General features: G+C 24.3%; 2 protein-coding genes across 2 annotated transcripts in view; one reads left to right on the top strand and one right to left on the bottom strand.

Moving 5' to 3' along the window:
* Positions 1–11190, bottom strand: part of LOC129969627 (uncharacterized) — a 20428-nt gene extending 9238 nt beyond the window's left edge. The window contains exons 1-9 of the mRNA XM_056084277.1: positions 10821–11190; positions 9841–10004; positions 8147–8286; positions 5588–5656; positions 4808–4968; positions 3308–3409; positions 2943–3128; positions 1296–1397; positions 278–418 (exon numbers count right to left, since the gene is read on the bottom strand). Coding sequence (XP_055940252.1) covers positions 278–418; positions 1296–1397; positions 2943–3128; positions 3308–3409; positions 4808–4968; positions 5588–5656; positions 8147–8286; positions 9841–10004; positions 10821–10903 — 1148 coding nt within the window. The 5' untranslated portion in view covers positions 10904–11190. The remainder of the gene's footprint in view (positions 1–277; positions 419–1295; positions 1398–2942; positions 3129–3307; positions 3410–4807; positions 4969–5587; positions 5657–8146; positions 8287–9840; positions 10005–10820) is intronic.
* On the top strand, positions 11177–19894 carry LOC129969629 (guanine nucleotide-binding protein subunit alpha homolog). The gene is made up of 3 exons (XM_056084280.1): positions 11177–11661; positions 14304–14354; positions 17344–19894. Exons 1-3 carry the CDS (start codon positions 11185–11187, stop codon positions 17917–17919), a joined length of 1104 nt encoding a protein of 367 aa, XP_055940255.1. The 5' UTR covers positions 11177–11184; the 3' UTR covers positions 17920–19894.

Raw genomic sequence — 19894 nt, 5'->3', positions numbered from 1 at the left:
CAATATGATTGACAATCAAAAACTGTACAAAATTTCATAAATCTAGTTCGAATTTATAATTTTTCCAAGTGCACGAGGAAGTGATAGAAAAATCGATTACAAAATTCTATCTGTACAAAAATAAAACATGCAAAGTTAAGAAAAAGCATTTAAAAACTTGCATATACAGCAGTAACAAAAATTAAGTCATAGAAAAAAAAAAGATTTGATTTTATAATGATTTTCATATGTGTGTACACACACACACACACACAGGCATTGTAATATTTAAACATACTTGAATAATTCTTCTTTATGTAATCTTTGGTAATAAGGTATATCCCACAACTGAAGGGTGTCTTGAAAGCCACATTTATTTGCAAAAGTCTGCAATTCTTCTATTTCTTTAGCAGTAGCTTTTTTACTCTTTACATGAAGTCTACAAAATAATAAATAAACTTTTATCAATAAAACAAATTGAAAAATCAATTTATATAGAAATTTTATATACGATGCTAGTATAATGCGTACTAACAAAGAAAAATAGTTTTTCTTTTTTTTTATTAAATCTTTTACACATTTAAATCCCTTTGATTGTCCCTATGTGTATCAAAAATTAAAAATAAAACAAATGAGTACGTAAATCAAATGAAATATTAGCAAAATAAGAACACGACTTAGCCACATTTCAGTGGATATTTTATATATTTTTTTAAATCCTATTTTCTTAGAAGAAATTAAAATTAGTGAAAATAATATAAATATTATTTGAAATTTTTGTTTGAGTTTTTGTTATTTTGTGTAAGTAATATGTATATGTAATTCTTACTTTTTTTTTAATCTTTTGACTTTGATATTGATTTTGTTTTTTGTTATTTTATATAAATTAAGTAAAATATTTTTTGCTATTATATTTTTTTTTAACAAAAATTCGAAAACTAGTTTTTCATAAAATATTGGTTTTTGTATAAACCCTAATTTGTACATCTTTTTCAAAAGTTTATTTTCAGCTGTAAATTTAATTTATGTTGTTAGTATTTTAGTTAAATTATTCAATTAATGGGCTTAGACTGTAACAAATTGCATTAATTACCAATTTTGCTTTTATAGTAAAATTATGATAATTAAGTTTTACATAAGTAAAGTTGACAATTTCTCGATTATCCTTTAGTAATTAAATTCTATTATATACTATAAAAAATTACTGTGCATAAAAAATAAAAATATACATTAAACAATATAATTTCAATTAGGGGAAAAAACAAACATAAACATACAAAAATATTGCATTTAAATTAAAAATAACAAAATCTTACGTTGTTATCATTTCTAGAACATTGTCAACAGTGCCAGCCATTTTGGTTTTCATAGACAATTCAGCAAATGTTTTATAACCTAAAAGTTGAGCTAATTCACTCCTAATTAAAAAAAGAAAGAAAGAAACAATACTTGATAAAAATAAAATGGCCAGAATCATATAAAAAATTATTTTAAAAAATAATATTTTATCAGTAGACTTTTCAAATTTGTTTGTGTACAAGTAAGTAGACATTAAACTATAAACTTAAATAGCCCTGAGTTGCTTGGTCCCAATTAACGAATATTTGACTCATTCAGTTCTATACAAATATTTTTCCATTATACTATCATTTTTTATTTTATTTTATAATTACCAATTTTAATCTTAGGATTAAAATTTCTATTATATTAAAAATAAAATCTATTATACAGATATAAAACACTATGTCTTAATTCTTATAACTGCATTATAATAACAACAAATTGAATAAAATGATAAAAATAAATAACAATGGTACAATATATTTTTGAAAATTTATTACATTTTTTAAATACTAGCAGAGTGATTTTGACAAAGAGTTGAAATTTGTGCCTTAACTACTTTTAAAGCAAACTTGCATAGAAGTCACAAATTTTCTCTTAGGTAAATATGGTTATAGCATATGATTAAATTTGTTAAGGTGACATTCTAATACAAGGTTCAACCTTGGAAATTGTGATTCGACATTTTAATTTTGCTACAAGATTGGATGAAACTTCAGGAAGCACGTTATACACTAGATTTTCAGAAAAGGCTTAAACTATCAATACATTCCAGTCTAAGAAAAACAATGGATTTTTAGTGGAATTGCTACTTGAATATATACACTTTTTATCTAAAGAGGCTCTTTGATTGCATTTAAATATTTGTTTTTATTAATTCGAGAAATATCATTTTTTTCCATGTAAATATTTGTTTAAGACTGTCAAAATTGAAGAAACAGTCTTTACAAAAATTGGTGAATTTTCTCCACGGAAATAGAAGAAAAAATATTAAGTAATGCTGCTTAGACAAAAAATTTTGAATAGAATCATTTGATGTGAAGTTTTATTATTATTATTATTATAACACTGTCAGTTATTTGGTCATGAATATACAATTCAAAGCTCAATGTAGTTTTGCACATTAAGATTCAATTCCTTCAATTTATATAATCAGAATGCAGGTTCAGAAAAATGTGTAGAATATATACCGTCAAAACTTTCAAATTTCTAAGAGTCCATCAAAAACTCAAGATATAATTTTTATTTATACTTGGTTCATATTATTGTAAATAAATCTGCATGAGCATTCTGTATTTCTATAAATTAACAAATAGGCTATTGATTAATATAATGCTTAGAAGATATAAACCAGAAATTACTCAATTATTCTGTAAACAAGAGATAAAGATTTTGGTTTGAAAAAAATTATGAACACATTTTGTAATATGCATATATGTTTCTATTCATATATCATTTTAAACATATATAAATTATTTCTTAGCAAAATGAATTATTTATATGGGATTTTTTTTTCATAATATGGGAGGGGATATGCTTATTATCCCTTCAATAGAAGATTTTTAAAAAGAGAGAATTAAATAATTCAAATAAAAAAACTGATTAGACAAAAATGTTACAACCTCTGATATCTAATTTCTTCAATTTCAATGCTGTTATTCAATTCCTGGCCAGAAATAGATGATGCTCTAACATTATAAGCATAATATGCATTCCACCTTGAAAGACGATTGTCACAATACTTTAGGAAATTGTGATACACATGAGGTTCAAGGGTTAATGTCCATGGACCTTTTGAAGCATTAGATCTACAAGGACAAATAAAAAAGAAAGCAAATATTAAAACTATGTTTTAATTTTGCAATTTTTGACAATTAGAATTTTTTATGGTATTTCAAAACTTATTGAATTATGTTTTCGGTATAAAACTTTAATTTGAATTTTATGTTACAAAAAAAATATTTATTTTGGAAAATAAATGACTTACGGATCTGCTGCAAATAGCTTTAATAATTCACGAGGAAAATTTTTCACATCATTGAATTGCAAATCTTGAGAAAACCTTGATGTAACTTCTGTCAGTTTTGCCCTGTAAATTTTTAAAGAAAGTGTTTTCTGGTAAAAAATAAATTTTGAAAAAATCACATAAAACTTTTATTTAAAAATATAGAGTGATTTTACTTTTTTAATAAAGTACCCATATTTATATGCATTATTTCTCTAATACATGTATATGTAAAAATATTTATAATCAAATACACACATATACACTATAATAACACAAAATTAAATATTATAGCAAAGTTCTTATTAGCAATATAAAGGAAGCAAAATTTTACAAAATCTGATGCATTGAAACGGATTTTTAAAAAATGTCTCTCCTTTCATAAATTCTTTTGCATGCATATCTATGGGGGGAGGAGAGAGAGAACAATTAATTACTATTAAGTTTAGGAGGAAACTTTTTATTGGGGCAGAAGTTTTTTAGTGACTAAAATTCACTATTTCTTCTTCCAACAGTCATGCCAAATTTAATCTTGAACACAAAATAAATAGTCTTGCACAAAATTTTTACTAAGCAATTTATTATAATTTGCTATTGATTTATTTCACTAAACGAATTGTTTGCTTCTATTACAATGAAAACTACTTTTTGTTTTACATCTTTAAAACATGAAATAACTTAAAATGCAAAATAACTATTAGCATTAAAGAGAACATATACCAGATAATGAACATTCACTTAATATAAAAAAAAAATCAATAATTATCTGTAGTGAATTTACACACAAACGTTATTATTCATTATTTATTAAATCATTATTTTAAATAAAAAAAAGATACCAGCTTATCACTTTTGATTATTTCTTTTGTATGATCTAAGGGACATTTTTTAACTATAACTTTTCATAACAGTACAATTATTTAATAATCAATTTACTATATGAAAACAGGAACTGTTTTCTATTACAAAAAAGTTTTAAAGCAATATTTTATAATTAAATGGTATTGTATATCCTACAGGTTATTCATAAGAAATGCATAAAAAGATAATAAGCTTCAACAGAGCTGAAACTGTTATTGAATTAAATAAGATTACATTGCAAAAATTGATCATTAATCAGGTTTTACATAAAAATTATAAAATTAATTATTTCTGAAAAATTAACTATAAAATTAAATATTTGTTAAAATTTAAATGGAGTAAAATTTCAACAAATTTAAAATTTCACAAATATTTTTAAAGATAATTATCATTGTGCACAGAAATTTCCCCAAAATCAGAAAGAAATACAGCTTTACAACATGAATTATATAAAAGAATATAGGTCTCACATTTTTATAAGGATTGCATATTTAATATAAAATTGAAAGGTCTAACCAACTATTGCTATAATCATTTTCCAATCACAAAAGTCAAATGGTATACATAAAATTATGCCTTAATTTTGAGTGAAACATTTAGCAATAATTATCAATAACTTACTTATAATTTCCTCTGTGTTTTTCAAGCTTCAGTATTATACTTTGAAAATGCTTATAGCCACTATCCGATAAATCCATTCCTGATAACCGAGATTCTAACAAATGTTTATTGATTAGTCTTTTAATGGGATCTGTAAATTGCTTTTCCTTTTCTTTAAGTTCCTGGACAAATAATTTAAAGTTATTTTTTAGATCAATTATGGTAAATTTAGCTACAAAAAAACTAAGTGTTAAAAATAGTAAAACTAAATATATAAATTAACAAAAAAGAAATATTTATGATAAATCACTGAAACTAAACATTTTCTACTGAGAAGATATTGCACCTTATAAGCAAAAATGTAGAAAAAAGAGTACATAATGATATATAGTTCAAACATAGCTAACAATCAATTGGAAATTGCAATAAAAATATTTTATTAGACAAAAATTACTATGGCTAATAAGAATCTTTTCATGATAAAATATATTCATGCTTGATATTTTCAGCCTTAATCTGCCAGAAAACCAGTGTATATATTATCATAAAAAAAAAAGAACTACAAACATTTTTAGAAGTTTTAAACATTATCTTTTTAATTTCAATATTTGCAAATACATCTAAGTTAATACCACTAAGCAATAATGCATATTCATTTTTAAAAAAATGCTCTTTTTTAACGAAGAAAATTATCAAATTCCTGATAGTGTTTCAATCAGTAATATATTTGCAATTAAATAAGATTCCCTGCATATTAAAATTATGCTATTTAATATGGAAATAGATAAAGAAACACCTTACCTTGAATGCCTGATAAATTGAAGAGCTGAGATATTTTTCCCGTTTTGCTTTAATTATTCTAGGATGAAGCTGCAAAATTAACAAAAGAGAAGGTTTGAATAGAAAACAATAAATTATTTTTTAATCTATGAAAAAAAGTGTAGTTCAATGAAAAATGTTATTTTAATATTACACAGTGAAGATATACTTTAAAACAGCAGCTATTAACAATAAAATGTTTTATTAATTTTTTTTTATTAAGGTAGTTTTTTAAAGATATTTAGAATGTAGGAATTCAGCTAAATTAAAATCCATAACATAATTTTTTTTTTCATTATACTTGCATATTATACTTCATGCAATATTTTTATTGAATTAATCACAAATATGCAACAAAAATTTGAAGGAAAAAGAAAGCTGCATCCATACTGAAATTAATAACATTTCCAAGTATATAGTACCAAATTAATTAATGATTGCATTTTTTAATAACTTAATACTTTTCAACTTTTCACAAAAAATAAACAAATAAAAAATAAAAAGGGATTTTCATCCTATAATAATATTTATAATTCTTAAATTAGTTTTACAGAATTCTTAACAAAATATTTATATTAATTAGTGAGTTTTTACAATATTTATTTTAACATATATATTAATTTCAACATATACATTAAAAATTATCATATTTTATGCTTTTTGTTTAACACAGGGCTGCCACTTGATATTGGGGGAAAAAAATTCCTGTATTGTTCTTGTATGTATATTCAAGATATGACGAAACGGGCAAATAGCACACATGTGCTATTTTAATGCAATATGATTTTAAGGTGTGGGAAAAGCAAGGTAAGGAAGCAACAGTTTAGTTGAAGTACCATATTAAAAGAAGATTATACTTACACAAAAAACAAATATTATTTATAATCTAGAAATTAGCAAAACTAAATTTATATATTAAGGGAGGGGGAGGGGAATTACCTCTCATGTTGTTTAACTGTAAGTCACACAAAATTAAGGACTCGGGGGAAAGAAAACACAAAATATTTTTGTATCATGATACAAATCATTTAATGATTACTTACTAAAAAAACATTACAAAGCAAAATAACTTTTTTATTTATTTATTTTTGACAATTCATATATTTGGGCATCAATTTCTGCATATTTTTCAACTATTGGCTTCATAGAGCTAATCCTTAACAAATGAGGTACAATATCTTTGTATGGCCTAATGTACATTTTTTAGCTATTTAACTTTCAGTTCAAATATTTCCTACATATCATTGAATGCATTCAAGGATGAATGTGACACAACACATTTTCTAATGCCCATAAAAATTCAGCTTTAAATTATTGTTTGTGAACAAAAAGTTCGAAAATGGTTCATTTCCAGACATCAAATTTGAAGTTTTTGGATTTGACATGTCATCTTTTCCTGTATTCCTTTTAGATACTAAGTTCAACATCAATAATGACTCTTTTGAATTGGCAGGCAGTCTTGTATGTTTTCCTCTTTTAGCATAACTAGTTAAATGCCTGTTTTCATATATTACTGAGGCTTATTATCTTCTAACAAAGCAAGTGGTACGAAACAAATAGATTTTCAGAACTACTCAAACCCATTCAGCAAAATCAGGATTTGATTTTTTTTTATCTGTACAATTCATATTAAATATGGATTTTAAGCAGCTCATTAAAAAAAAAATGCTCTACTTTGCTTTCAATAAATTGTCAGTTTTTCAAATAATAAACAAACCACTGAATAAATTCAAGTATGGTAGATAAAACACTGTGCTGCTTCCGCAGATTGAATGTTCCCATCAGATAAATGTATTCAATTTATTCATGTAATTACAAAAGTCTTGCACATACTCATTAGCTGCAAATTGGAAATCTCATAGAAAAAGAAAGAAACAACTATACTGGACAAATTTATACAGAAAAAAAGAGCAGAAAGCAGAAAAGGAGTAAGTTTCACAAATCACAAAAGGTATTTTTTCGTGTTTGGAAACTATGACTACGATTTTTTATCCTTACAATCTTTAGAGATAAGCATAAGGAACTTAAAATTCCCAGCATTTTATCCATTTCTATAAAAATTTTCAAATTTCTTTGCAATTTACTGATTATTTCACTTAATTTTTAAATTCCCTGTGTTTTCCCAGTGACACGGCAACCCTGTGGCACGTTAGAATCATCTTTCCCTCAAATAAATTACTAATATTCAAATCATTATTGTATGTTTTAAAAATTTATTACAGAAATCTAACTTTTCATAATAACCTTATAGAACTTAACCTGGGAAGTGAATATAATGTCTATAAATAAAATAATTGTAATATAAAGTTAATGAATACAGAAAAAGAAAAGAAATTAGCATTTATGAACTAATGAAATAAATTTATTGGCAAAAAATGCAATAAAAAGTAATCAACTTTATAATTTTTATATATACTGTCTCTTGCACTATATATTACACTATATATTAAATACTTTTAATTATTTTTATCTTATGATGGAAACAATCAAAAATAATAAAAAATTACCTTAAATTTATATAAAATACAGGTACATTTTTACCTTAATATATGCATCAGCTATTTTATCATTTTGTCTAACAGTGTACAATATTTTAAATGCACCCCAAGCAAAATCAAGAGGCCCAGAAAGTCTATCAAGTGGAAGAATAATGTTCTGTACATTTCTTTCAATTTCAGAATCTGAAAAAAAAGTATTTAACTATTAGTATAAAACTTATAATAACTTTATGTGAAAAAATAATAAACATTTTCATAATATAATCATTACCTTAATTTATGAATTTTCAATTTATTACAAAATAAGTTAATTTCCAATTTTAAAGTAAATCATAAAATAACATAAAATTAATTAGAAAAAAGAATAACATGAAAATTTCAATTAAATGAGAATAATGTTCTGTACATTTCTTTCAATTTCAGAATCTGAAAAAAAAGTATTTAACTATTAGTATAAAACTTATAATAACTTTATGTGAAAAAATAATAAACATTTTCATAATATAATCATTACCTTAATTTATGAATTTTCAATTTATTACAAAATAAGTTAATTTCCAATTTTAAAGTAAATCATAAAATAACATAAAATTAATTAGAAAAAAGAATAACATGAAAATTTCAATTAAATGAGAAAAAAAACATGATATTTCGCAGCTGGGAAAGGGCACCAACTAAAACACAAATTTTATATAAGTCCAAATATTCTCAGGCAAAATTTCTTGTTAGATATAAATTTTCTTTTACATCGTATCCAAATTTATTATCTATTTATGAGAAAAGATACACTTTGTACACAGAATTAAAATTCTATACGAACATCAGTTTCAAGTATATCAAAATGACTCTGAAATGACAATGAAATAGCTATTATACATCCACCAATACTCAGAATAAAACTGATTTATTTAAACTCATAATAAAAAATAAAACATCATAAACTACTGTCTCATAATTGTAGAATTTTTGAAAATATTTGTTGCCAGATTTGGTTGATCTTAAAAAATAATATATGAATAAAGATTGTTGTTTCACAATGTTTCAACTCGACTGATATTAAATTATAATGTACTGGATGTAATAAAGATAAAAATTCAATGAATACACTTGTAAAACAACTTTTCTGAAATCTAAAAATTTATCACATTAAAAAATTATTTTCATAATGAATCATAAACAAATTTGACAGAAAACTTCAATGATAATGATAATAGATATGATACAAAAATATGATGATAGAAAAATTTATAGTAATTGTAAAATATTTTCATTTGTTTCGTTTGTAAACATTTCAATCCTTAAAGCCTACATAAATAGAGAACACTAATAGATTAATTTTACAGAATTATCTAAAAAAATACCTTTATCTATAATTTCTACATGACATATAAAAATTTTTATGTTTAAACCTATGCTTGCATCAAAAATGAATAAGAGAAAATGTACTATATAATAATATATCATATTAAACTAGAGGTGCAAAGAATGTGCAAATGGTGGGGCAGCAAAGAGTAATGCTATATAAAAGAAATAGTATTAACATGAAATTATAAATATTGTACATTTGAAACAGTTAAAACCAAGATTCAAATGAAAATTTATATCTCATCTTGCATAAATACATCATGAACAGAAATAGCTCCAGTTCTTAAATATAACATTAAAAATTTTTTTTTTTAAATTATACGTTTAAAAGAGTCTAGAATACTTTTAAAAAGAAAAAATATGTATATATACCATAGAGCTTTTGATCCATGTGATGAATGCTCGATTCATATTCGATAACAAGTTTTCCTATGGCACTGATGCATTTTTCTGTAGTTAATTCACTAAATGGAGGAATGTTACTACTACGTAGAAGGGGATTATTTTCAGCTGTGTCAGAAGGAATTTCTGGAAGACTAACAAAGACAAAATAAATAAAATGATGTGGTTTTAAACATATAAGAAATGTTTTAAAATTATTATCAAATAAAATACATTTATATTGATGTTTACAGCTTATTTTAAAACTATAAACAAGCTTTTGAATATAATTTATATTCTTATTCTTCAACTATAGTCAGATGACTAAGATATTTAAAATAGCAATAAGTGGAAGTTTGTAGAAGTTCTCTAGAAATTTCCACACCTACGCTCAATCAGACAGATTTAAGATGCAAATTTCTAACATAAATAGCAAATAATGAGTACAAAAAATGAACAGAAAAAATTCAATTTAGTGTCTTAAAAGATCAAACTCTTCTTCCATGTTTCTGAAGAACAATTATTAATTATTAATAATACAAAATAAACTTATGCATTTCTGGAAGCTAAACACTGATTACTACTAAATTATTTCGTCAATAAATACTTCAATAAATTCATTAAAAAGTAAAGATTTTTTTATGGATAAATAATAAATCGAATGGGTAATTTTAAAGGAAAGTCAATCCTAAATTGAAAAGATTAATTTTTAAAAATTCAACTTAAAAGGAGTTTAATTTAATACTATATCTTTGATTACTAAGCAAACAGGTATATTCACTCCAAAATTATTGTGTTGATGAAAATCTTATGACACAGCAGGTAAATTAATTAATTAACGCTAAGAAACATATTAATTAGAATAAGAAAATATGATAAATAATAGGTCATGAAACACAATAAAGATCGAACAGATCTTAAAAATAAAATATAATAAGTTCGCAGATTATTATATTAAATACCATACATACAGAACGATATATTTGTTTCGCTTTCCACAAATTTTGTGATTTAAAACTCGTAATTGAAATATTCTTCTCGAAAACAGAAACATCTTGTTTGTTTATATTTCAGTCACATTATATTATGTAGGCATGGTTATGATTATTCAAAGCAGTACAAATATTCATAGTCAAAATTTTAAAAATTGATATGTGTAAAATTTTGCAAGTTAATTTTGAATTTCATGATACAAAATTGAGATTTTTATTACAAACATTAATAAAAAGAAATATTATCGATCAGAACTTTTTAGGTATGTATCCAAATGTTATCAATTTTATGATAAATAATCACACATGTTTGGTTGGCATCATTAAATCTCAGCTGTCAAAAATGGCTGGTTTTTGTTTGCGGTGTTCGTGTTTTGAACGAATAAAATACGGTCCTGATGAATTAGAACAATTTCAACGAAGTAGGAAAATTGATAAAATGTTAGAGCTTGATAAACGCTCTCGTCGTAAATTAGTAAAACTGTTATTATTAGGTGCTGGTGAAAGTGGAAAAAGTACTTTCTTGAAGCAAATGAAGATAATTCACGGATTGAACTTCGATGATGAAACGATTGCAGAATACCGAGTTACGATTTATCAGAACGTTGTAAAAGGAATGAAAGTTTTAGTTGATGCTCGGGACAAGCTGGAAATTCCCTGGCAGGATCCATCTCGAGTTGAGCAGGCACAACATATTATGAGTTATGGAAATTCTTTCCTGGATAAACAAACTTTCTCACAGTATGCAGCTTCAGTGAAGGAACTGTGGAAGGATAGTGGTATCAGAATTGCATTTCACCGAAGAAGAGAATTTCAGCTTGTGAGTAAAAGTTTCATTTTTTCTTTTAGCTGTTTCAGTAATTTGATACGCTTTCATTTCTAGTGACCTATCTATCATATATTGCTTGAAACACATTATATATTATGTAATTAATCTCCTTATCATTATAATTTCTTAAGAAGATAGTTGTTCACTTCATATCTTTCTCTGCCAGACTCATCTAGAATATCCATTTCACTTAAGTGTTTTATATAGAATCAAATATATTGTTTAAATTTTTTCTTATCTAATGAGAGCTGTCTGTAAAGAAGAAGCGAAATAGTTAGTCATGTAAAAAATATAATGTAAATGAATAGAAAAAGTAGCTTCTGAGTATTGTAATTTTGCTAACCCAAAATTTTTATGTAAACATAATGTCTAATAGTAAGTAAACTGAAAACTAAGTGATATGTATTATAAGTATTATCCTTTTAGATGTTAAATTGCAATAGGAATTACAAGTATAAGAAAGAATAGTTATTATAGTTAGGGTAAATGTGAACATTAAAAGATAACAAGTGCATCATAAAATGTATTGTAATTGTTTGACAGTAGTAGTAGTTTTTTTTTTTTTTACATAGAATTATTTGATTACTAATATGATAAAACATGAAAAAATGCTTAATCTGAAGGAAGAATAAGCATTTTCTAACTTTTTTACTTTGTATAATTTGTCCTTTAATTTGCTTCCATAAAACTTTTTATTGTAAAGAAAAATACTAAATTTTTTCATTATATGAAATAAAGTAGTTCACAAATGTTTTAATTCAATATGCATTTATCAAAAATGAGCCTTAAACATTAGTTTATATTTTAAGTTTGGGGCTTTTTCTTTATTTCGAAAGCTATGCTTGAAGTACAACAAGTTCATGTTAATAATTACCAAAAATTTCCATGCTTTATGATACTATATTTACTGCAATTTTTTATGTAAACCTATTGTCAGTTTGTTTATTGTTTAAATATTTGTCTCTATTTGGAAATTATAAGAATTCCAAAATGTTTTCTAAACCAATACCTATGAATTTCTTTCAAGTTTGCAAGAGAGAGATTATGCGTGTTCACATATTATTACATGTATGTATTAGTTTACATGCATAGTTAATATTTTGTAATGTGCAAGAATTAACATATATTTTATTGGTTAAAAGATAGCCAGTTAAAGTTTGATTTGTATTTGATTCAGTGCAGTTCAAAATATATTTAAACAGAAGAATTAAATTATATATCTTATGTTTGTATATCGCTTGATATACAAACTTAAACTCATAAGATTTTTATACATAGTGTATCTATTGATTGTTAATGATATATTGTAACGAGTAGTTATACATTTATATATTATTTGTGTTTCAGGTTCTTTGACTTCTTATATATATATTTATTTGTGTAAATATTTTCCTTTTATAATAATAATGTAATTATATATTCTTAAATGTATGATGATCTTGAAGTTTTGTATTCTTAAATCTTAGTATGTAAAATGGATTTTTCTTTCCAAAGTTTAAAATCATTTATAATTGTCACATTTTAATAGTTTTTAATGAATGTTGCATTTTCTATTAACATGATATGATTTTGCTGCTTAAAAACATTTAATTTTTATTTGCACTTACTAAATTTCATTGATTTCTTAGCTTACTACATTCCTCTTTGTGGCTTTAATTGTTATATTATTGATGTTTAATAATATAATTAAATACCTTAAGGTTATAGAACTGTTCTATTAGCAGTTTCCTTTCTTGTAGCATTAGTCTTGTGGAATGATTTTATGGCAAATTTCTTGTACGCTAGAGTTTTTGATTTTTTTTTAGAATCTTATAGTATCTTTTTCTTTTCTCCCTATTAATATAATGTTTTCAAAAATTTTGATATAGGATATCTTTTTCCTAATGGTAGCTGAATATATGAGGTTTCTTCTTGAGCATGTAACTCATTTCCTAATTCTTTATTATGTGCACTATTATTTATTTTTTACTTTTTTGTTCATTTTGATACTTATCTGCTGGGAGAGGAGAGAGAAAAAATAATGAAATATAAAAAGGGTCTATATCAGATGCATGCTCTCTCTCTCTCTCTCTTTTTTTTTTTTTTAAGGAGATCGCAAAGAATATTAGCAATTCTATAAATGTAGGAATACATTATTATATTCATTGATTTTTTTTAAAAGATTGTTTTTAAAATTAAAATTTTTTTTTGTTTTACCATCTAAATTTGCATGCATGATATATAGTATACCACAGGAGCATAGCTTCAGAAATTACTATTTCTTACATCTACTCTAATAAAAGTAGTTCTGTAAAATGAATTTTTATTTTTGAAATTTGGTCATTTAATATGATATTTTAAACATATACATAAAATATGTGTAATTATTTTAATTGGGTTTTAAATTATAAGGAGAAATATATTGTATTGTTACAAACCTTTAGAAAAACAATATTACTAATCTATATTTAAAAGAAGCAAATTGAATGATTTAAAAAAAAGCTTAAAAATTTATTTAAAATGATATTTACACTTATTAATTATAATGACTATTTTTCATCTTGAAAAATATATGTTTTTAAATTATTCAACACATTTTTGTTATTGCATTAAAAATTTAAATCTTAATCTTATTTTATTAATGTTGTTTCCAGGTTGATAGTGTGCAGTATTTTTTTGATAATATAGACCGAATTGCATCTCCAGTAAGTATATATATATAAATTTGCATTTTTTTATTTTACAAATTTATATGAAATTATAACTTAAAACTTATTATAGAAATTTCTGTCCATGTTAAAGGAAGGAAATAAATGTATAATAAAGATTGTATTTGCCTTTTTTGCTATTTTAAACATAAAAATTTATATTAATTATTTAAATTTCTAATTCCTAAAAAGTTATGTTGGAAATTGAAACAATATTTGATGCATTTATTTGATTATTATTATTATATAAAATAATTTAACTTACAAAGTTATAAATTTTAAATATTTTTGTCAGAAGTTTTGAGATTTCCTTTAATAACTTTTTTAGTTAAAAAAAAATTATGTTGACTAAAAAAATAGATAAAGTATTCATTTTTATTTTTATCAGATACAGTTTCCAAAAGTGCATCCTGCATTATTTTCTACACATTCTTTTTTTGTGTCTTATCAGTTGCTGTCATTTTGATGTATGCTCTTAAATTCAGTAGCTGATATTAAGTAAAAGTTAAAGTCTGATCAAAGTTCTTCTCCTGTACGTGATTTTTTTATTAACGGTATTTAAAATTTTGAAAGAATTGAATTCTCTGGTTATTGTTGCTGTCTCTTTGAGAGTTTTAATTCAGTCCTATTATTAGTAGGAATTTAGAAATTTACAAGGGGTATTAATTTAATTGAGGAATGGGAAAAAGTTTCAGACTTACGGGAAAATAAAATCAACTCAGAACTTAAAAGATTAACCTTAAAAAATGAGGTTGCCTAGCTTTCTTTTTAAGCTTTTGCAGCTCTCTAACCTTTAAATTTTAAACTTACAAAAAAAAAAGCATTATAGATATTCTCTTTAGGCCTGAAAGAGTAAATAGGTCATGAAGATTAAACTCACCATTTTGATTCTGTGAATGTTCTGAAAAGTGTGACTAAATAAGCATTGCAATAAAGCATGAAAATGAATAAAATCTCTTGCATTTAAAAAAAAGGGCAATACTTTCTACTTGTATAGGAGATTTAACATCACCAAAGATGCACCACAACAAGATGTGCTCAGATTTGCTATTTGAAGCATATTTGGAGCTCCAGAAGGACTTTTTTGATCTTGTAGTATAAGTAAAGTTAATTTACAATAAAAAATTAACCACATTTGTGTTTAAAATAAACAATAAGCTATAATATATATATGTATGCATAGTTAAAAAATATTTATGTAATTATATAAAATGATCATTACCAAAACTCAAAATAAAGAGTAGAAAACCCTGTGCAGCGGGAAGTAAAAATAACCAAAACTTCTGATAAAAACCCCCAACAAAACTTCAGAGACCCAGAATAAGAAATGGCCATTTTTAAGAATTCTAACCCTTCCAAACAATAACCCTTGAATTTAGTTCATTTTCCATGAAAATTATAAGAAATGAAGACACAGGTGTTTCTGTCATAGCATCCTACCATGTAACATGATCGGCATTACACCTGATAAAAAAAAATATTTTCTAATGATTATATTTGTGTTTCCTCATTAAAAATTTTAAAAATATATAGAATAAATAGTTTAAAGTATAGCCAATAAAATAATGTTGACATTTTTTTTAACAATTATTTTTTTGAGAAAAAAACAATTTACAAAACATGGCATACTATAGCTGAAAATTATGGATCTTCTTGATTTAAACTGTCATTTATTATTAAAAAAGAAAGTTAAAAGTGAAATCTAAAATTTTATTCCACATATAATTTATTAATTTGAGAAGCAAGCCAAGTTAGGTGTTCCAACTAGTGGAACATTGCATTACGAAGAGATAAAAATGCTGTATCTGTTATGATATTCAGAGCTTATATAAGTTCAATTATGAAAATACACATTTTTTTAAACACTTTTTAATCATTTTACTACATTATTCTAAAATGAGATTAATGGAATATAATTTGAATATATTTGAGAAGAATATTTGTTTAAAATTAAATAATTTTTATCCTTAATGATTGAAATTAATTGTTGTGACAAAATTTTTTAATTGAATAATGATGTTATTTGTTGAAATTGAAGAATGTTTTTAATATCTTATACTGTGTCATTAATCAGATTTATGATGCTATCAATATTTTTTTGGAAAAGAAATATGATCTTAAGCTATACAATTTTGTTTACAGTATTTTATAATAAGTTTTTAACATAAATATACATGCTTCTGTGATTCTGATTTTTTGCCTTCTTATATTATTTAAAAAAAAACAATAGTGAATAACTTGTTAGTGTGTGTTTGCAAATTCCCATTTAAAAGTTTTATTAATTTACTTACTGAATGGCTTTCAAAATTATTTGAAGCAGTTCTGAAAATATATAGTAAGTAACTACTTATAATAACTAAACTAAGCTCAATATAGAATGTATATATATTATAGATAAATTTCGGTGTCCCTGCATTAATGTGAAAAGTATCAATATTTGAATTGAGTTGTTAGAATTTTGTAACACTCCTCTTCAGAAATAATAAATATAAATAATGTTTGAATTTGAATGCTAGTAGATCTCTCCTATATCTTTTAAAACTGGTTATTGTATTTAGATTTATTGCTATTTCAAAATTGCATAATTGATTGAAATAATAATTAACGCAGTCACTGTGGTGATTGAGGTAAAATTGTGTATTATTCTATTTATTGCAAGAATTTGTATTTAAAGAAAATTTGCATTTTTGCTGACTATTTCTGTAAGTTTATCTAGAGATGTTATCTTCTTGTTATGCTGTGCATATATAAGAAATCTTAATTCAATAATTAATTTAGTATAGCCATAAAAATGCATTTTCTGGAATGCCTTTCCATTTATGTGAACTTAGTTTTTGTTTTATGATGTATTAAAACAGTCTATATGATAAGAATCATAAGATATAAACTATTGACAGTCTCTATGTTAAAAAATAAAAACTATTAAAATTGCTTACAGAACTTGTTTATATTTTTAATGTATAAATATTTCTATTATCTCTTATAGGATTATACTCCCACTCAACAAGACATTCTACATGCTCGAAAAGCAACCAAAGTTATAACTGAATTCACCATTACGATTAACGAAGTGCCCTTCTGCTTCATTGATGTAGGTGGCCAACGGTCACAAAGGCAAAAGTGGTTCCAGTGTTTTGATTGTGTCACTTCCATCCTGTTTTTAGTGTCTTCCAGTGAGTTTGATCAGGTGCTGCTTGAAGACCGATCTACAAACCGCCTTTTGGAGTCAAGAAACATTTTTGAAACAATCGTCAATCACAGAGCATTTTCAGAAGTGTCTTTTATCTTATTTCTAAACAAGACTGACCTCTTAAAACAAAAAGTAGAAAACAAAACGTCCGATATTTCTTTATATTTCCCTGAATTTGACGGTGATCCTTTTAATTTGGAGGATGTACAGAGATTCATTTTGAGATTATTTGAATCAACTAGAAGGGACCCAAATAAGGGGATTTTTCATCATTATACTACTGCCATAGATACAGAAAATATCAAAGTAGTGTTTAATGCTGTAAGAGAATCAATAGTGCAAAGAAATATTACACAGCTGATGCTTCAGTGAAATTGTTAAAAATTTTCTATGTATAAAAATTGTACAGCTTTTTTATACAGATTTTAAATACTAGAGGCAATATATAAATACTTTCCACATGTTTTACATTCCAAGTTTTTGGTTATTTTTTTTCTTTATACAATTTGTAGTTCATAATTTGAAATCAGTTGAGGAGCTTTGCATGATTTATGTACATAGCTTATTTATAATTGCACACAATTGATTGAAACGGTTCTCAGTCATATCTTGTAAGCATATATCTTTGTATAAACATACTGAAATGCTCAATATGGTGATTGAGGAATCGAAGCCAGTATTATCATTTATGTTTCATGTGCAAATATAGGTAGATTTTTATCCTTTGAAGTGCAATATTTTAAATTCCACTTAAAATTCTTCTAATTTTGTTTAGGTAGTTAATCAAAAAATTATTTGTAAATTGTTGAATTTTTTGAGAATTTCAAACTTTAGTTGTTAATCACAAATGTTGTATCTAAATCTAAATTATTGTATTGAACTTTGATGATTGTAATCTGTGGTATTTTGAATTGTCATTGTCCATTATTTTATGATAAGTTATTCTAGAAGTAGTTAATTGATAAGAAAATAACAGGAAAGAAGATAGATATTATAAATTATGCAATTTCATAGTATTTATTCCTGCAATATTTAATCTATTTACTATATATTAGAAATTTAAAAACAAATTATTTTGAAGTCAATGATTGATATGTCTGCTTTTATTTGATGTATTTTCCACACATATATCTCTTTGAAGATTTGCCTCATACTATACAAAGTAAAACAGGGTATGTAGATGGAAAAACCATAGTCATTTTCTGCTTCTAATTATGAAGACAAATCATAACCATATTTATTGTTTTTTACTTTATTAGGCATTTTTTAACAATTTGTTTTAAACTTGTTAGTTAGGGGTAGTTCAATTAACTTAGCAGAAATGGTAGGTATTTTTGGCTTGTATGGTATGATCTTTCTAAAATCATCTTTTTATATATTAAAAAAATTAAGCAATGCATATCTGATTTTCTTATTCTTTACAAATCCAAATAAATAACTACTAACTGAGCAGCTACCCATATTTGTGATTCTTATCAGTTCTTAGTACAAATTTTTGTTTTTGCTCAATTCATGAAATGTATGCATGTCCATATCAACATTTTTGCATGAAATGTATTCTTTCTGAATAATTTTTTTGCATATATGTTTAATTTTAAATGATTTAATGATAAAAAGAAAACTGTGATATAAATTTAATTAATGATGTTACAAATTGCTACATTATATGTTGTAAAAAAGTACTGATTTTAAAATGAATGAGCTTGAAGTACTGTATAAAGTGTACTTTGTTTCAAGTGAAGCACAGTTTTTCTGTACTGTTCCTATTATTTCATATATTTATATGAATGTATATATTTATTTATATTACCTACTTAATTTTTTTACAGAAAAAAATGCATTCCTTAAATATTATGGTGCAAATAGATATATGGTGCAAAAGTTATTATTAAGAAATAATTTTATATTTGGTTGTGTGTTTTTTATTGTTTGTGTTAAATTTTCTGGATTTTTTTTTTATCTATTTGTTGCAATAGGAGGAAATTGATATTATCTGGGAAATGACAAGATAATTTAATCATAATGAAGAATTTCTAATTTGAAGATGTTGAATTCGATCATTCCTTCCCCCTAAGAAAATTTATAAAAGTTTTTTTTAAGCTATTTATAATAGAAAAATGACATTTAAACATTCATCGATCCTTTTTCTTTTTTTTCTCTGAGTAGCTGCATTAAAACTTCTGATTCAATAAAATCAGATAGTCTTAATTGGTAAATTGTTACTATTATATATATATTTTATGTAATGTTATTTTGTGATATTTTTATAGGAATATATTATCCAGATTTATTTTCTTTTTTTATATCTGTCCTTCTACGCACTCAGTCTTCTGTAATATTTTTAAAA

Source organism: Argiope bruennichi, chromosome 5 (genome assembly GCF_947563725.1).
Source record: "Argiope bruennichi chromosome 5, qqArgBrue1.1, whole genome shotgun sequence".
NCBI classification, from domain to species: Eukaryota; Metazoa; Arthropoda; class Arachnida; order Araneae; family Araneidae; genus Argiope; species Argiope bruennichi.
This window is presented reverse-complemented; position numbering and strand designations above follow the sequence as displayed.

What these genes read in the sequence shown, in the direction of transcription:
- LOC129969629 (XM_056084280.1), top strand. Translation starts at nt 11,185, where the DNA reads ATGGCTGGTTTTTGTTTGCGGTGTTCGTGTTTTGAACGAATAAAATAC. An exon ending in GAAGAAGAGAATTTCAGCTT is followed by an intron (nt 11,662 to 14,303) that starts GTGAGTAAAAGT and finishes TGTTGTTTCCAG; the next exon opens with GTTGATAGTGTGCAGTATTT. An exon ending in TAGACCGAATTGCATCTCCA is followed by an intron (nt 14,355 to 17,343) that starts GTAAGTATATAT and finishes TATCTCTTATAG; the next exon opens with GATTATACTCCCACTCAACA.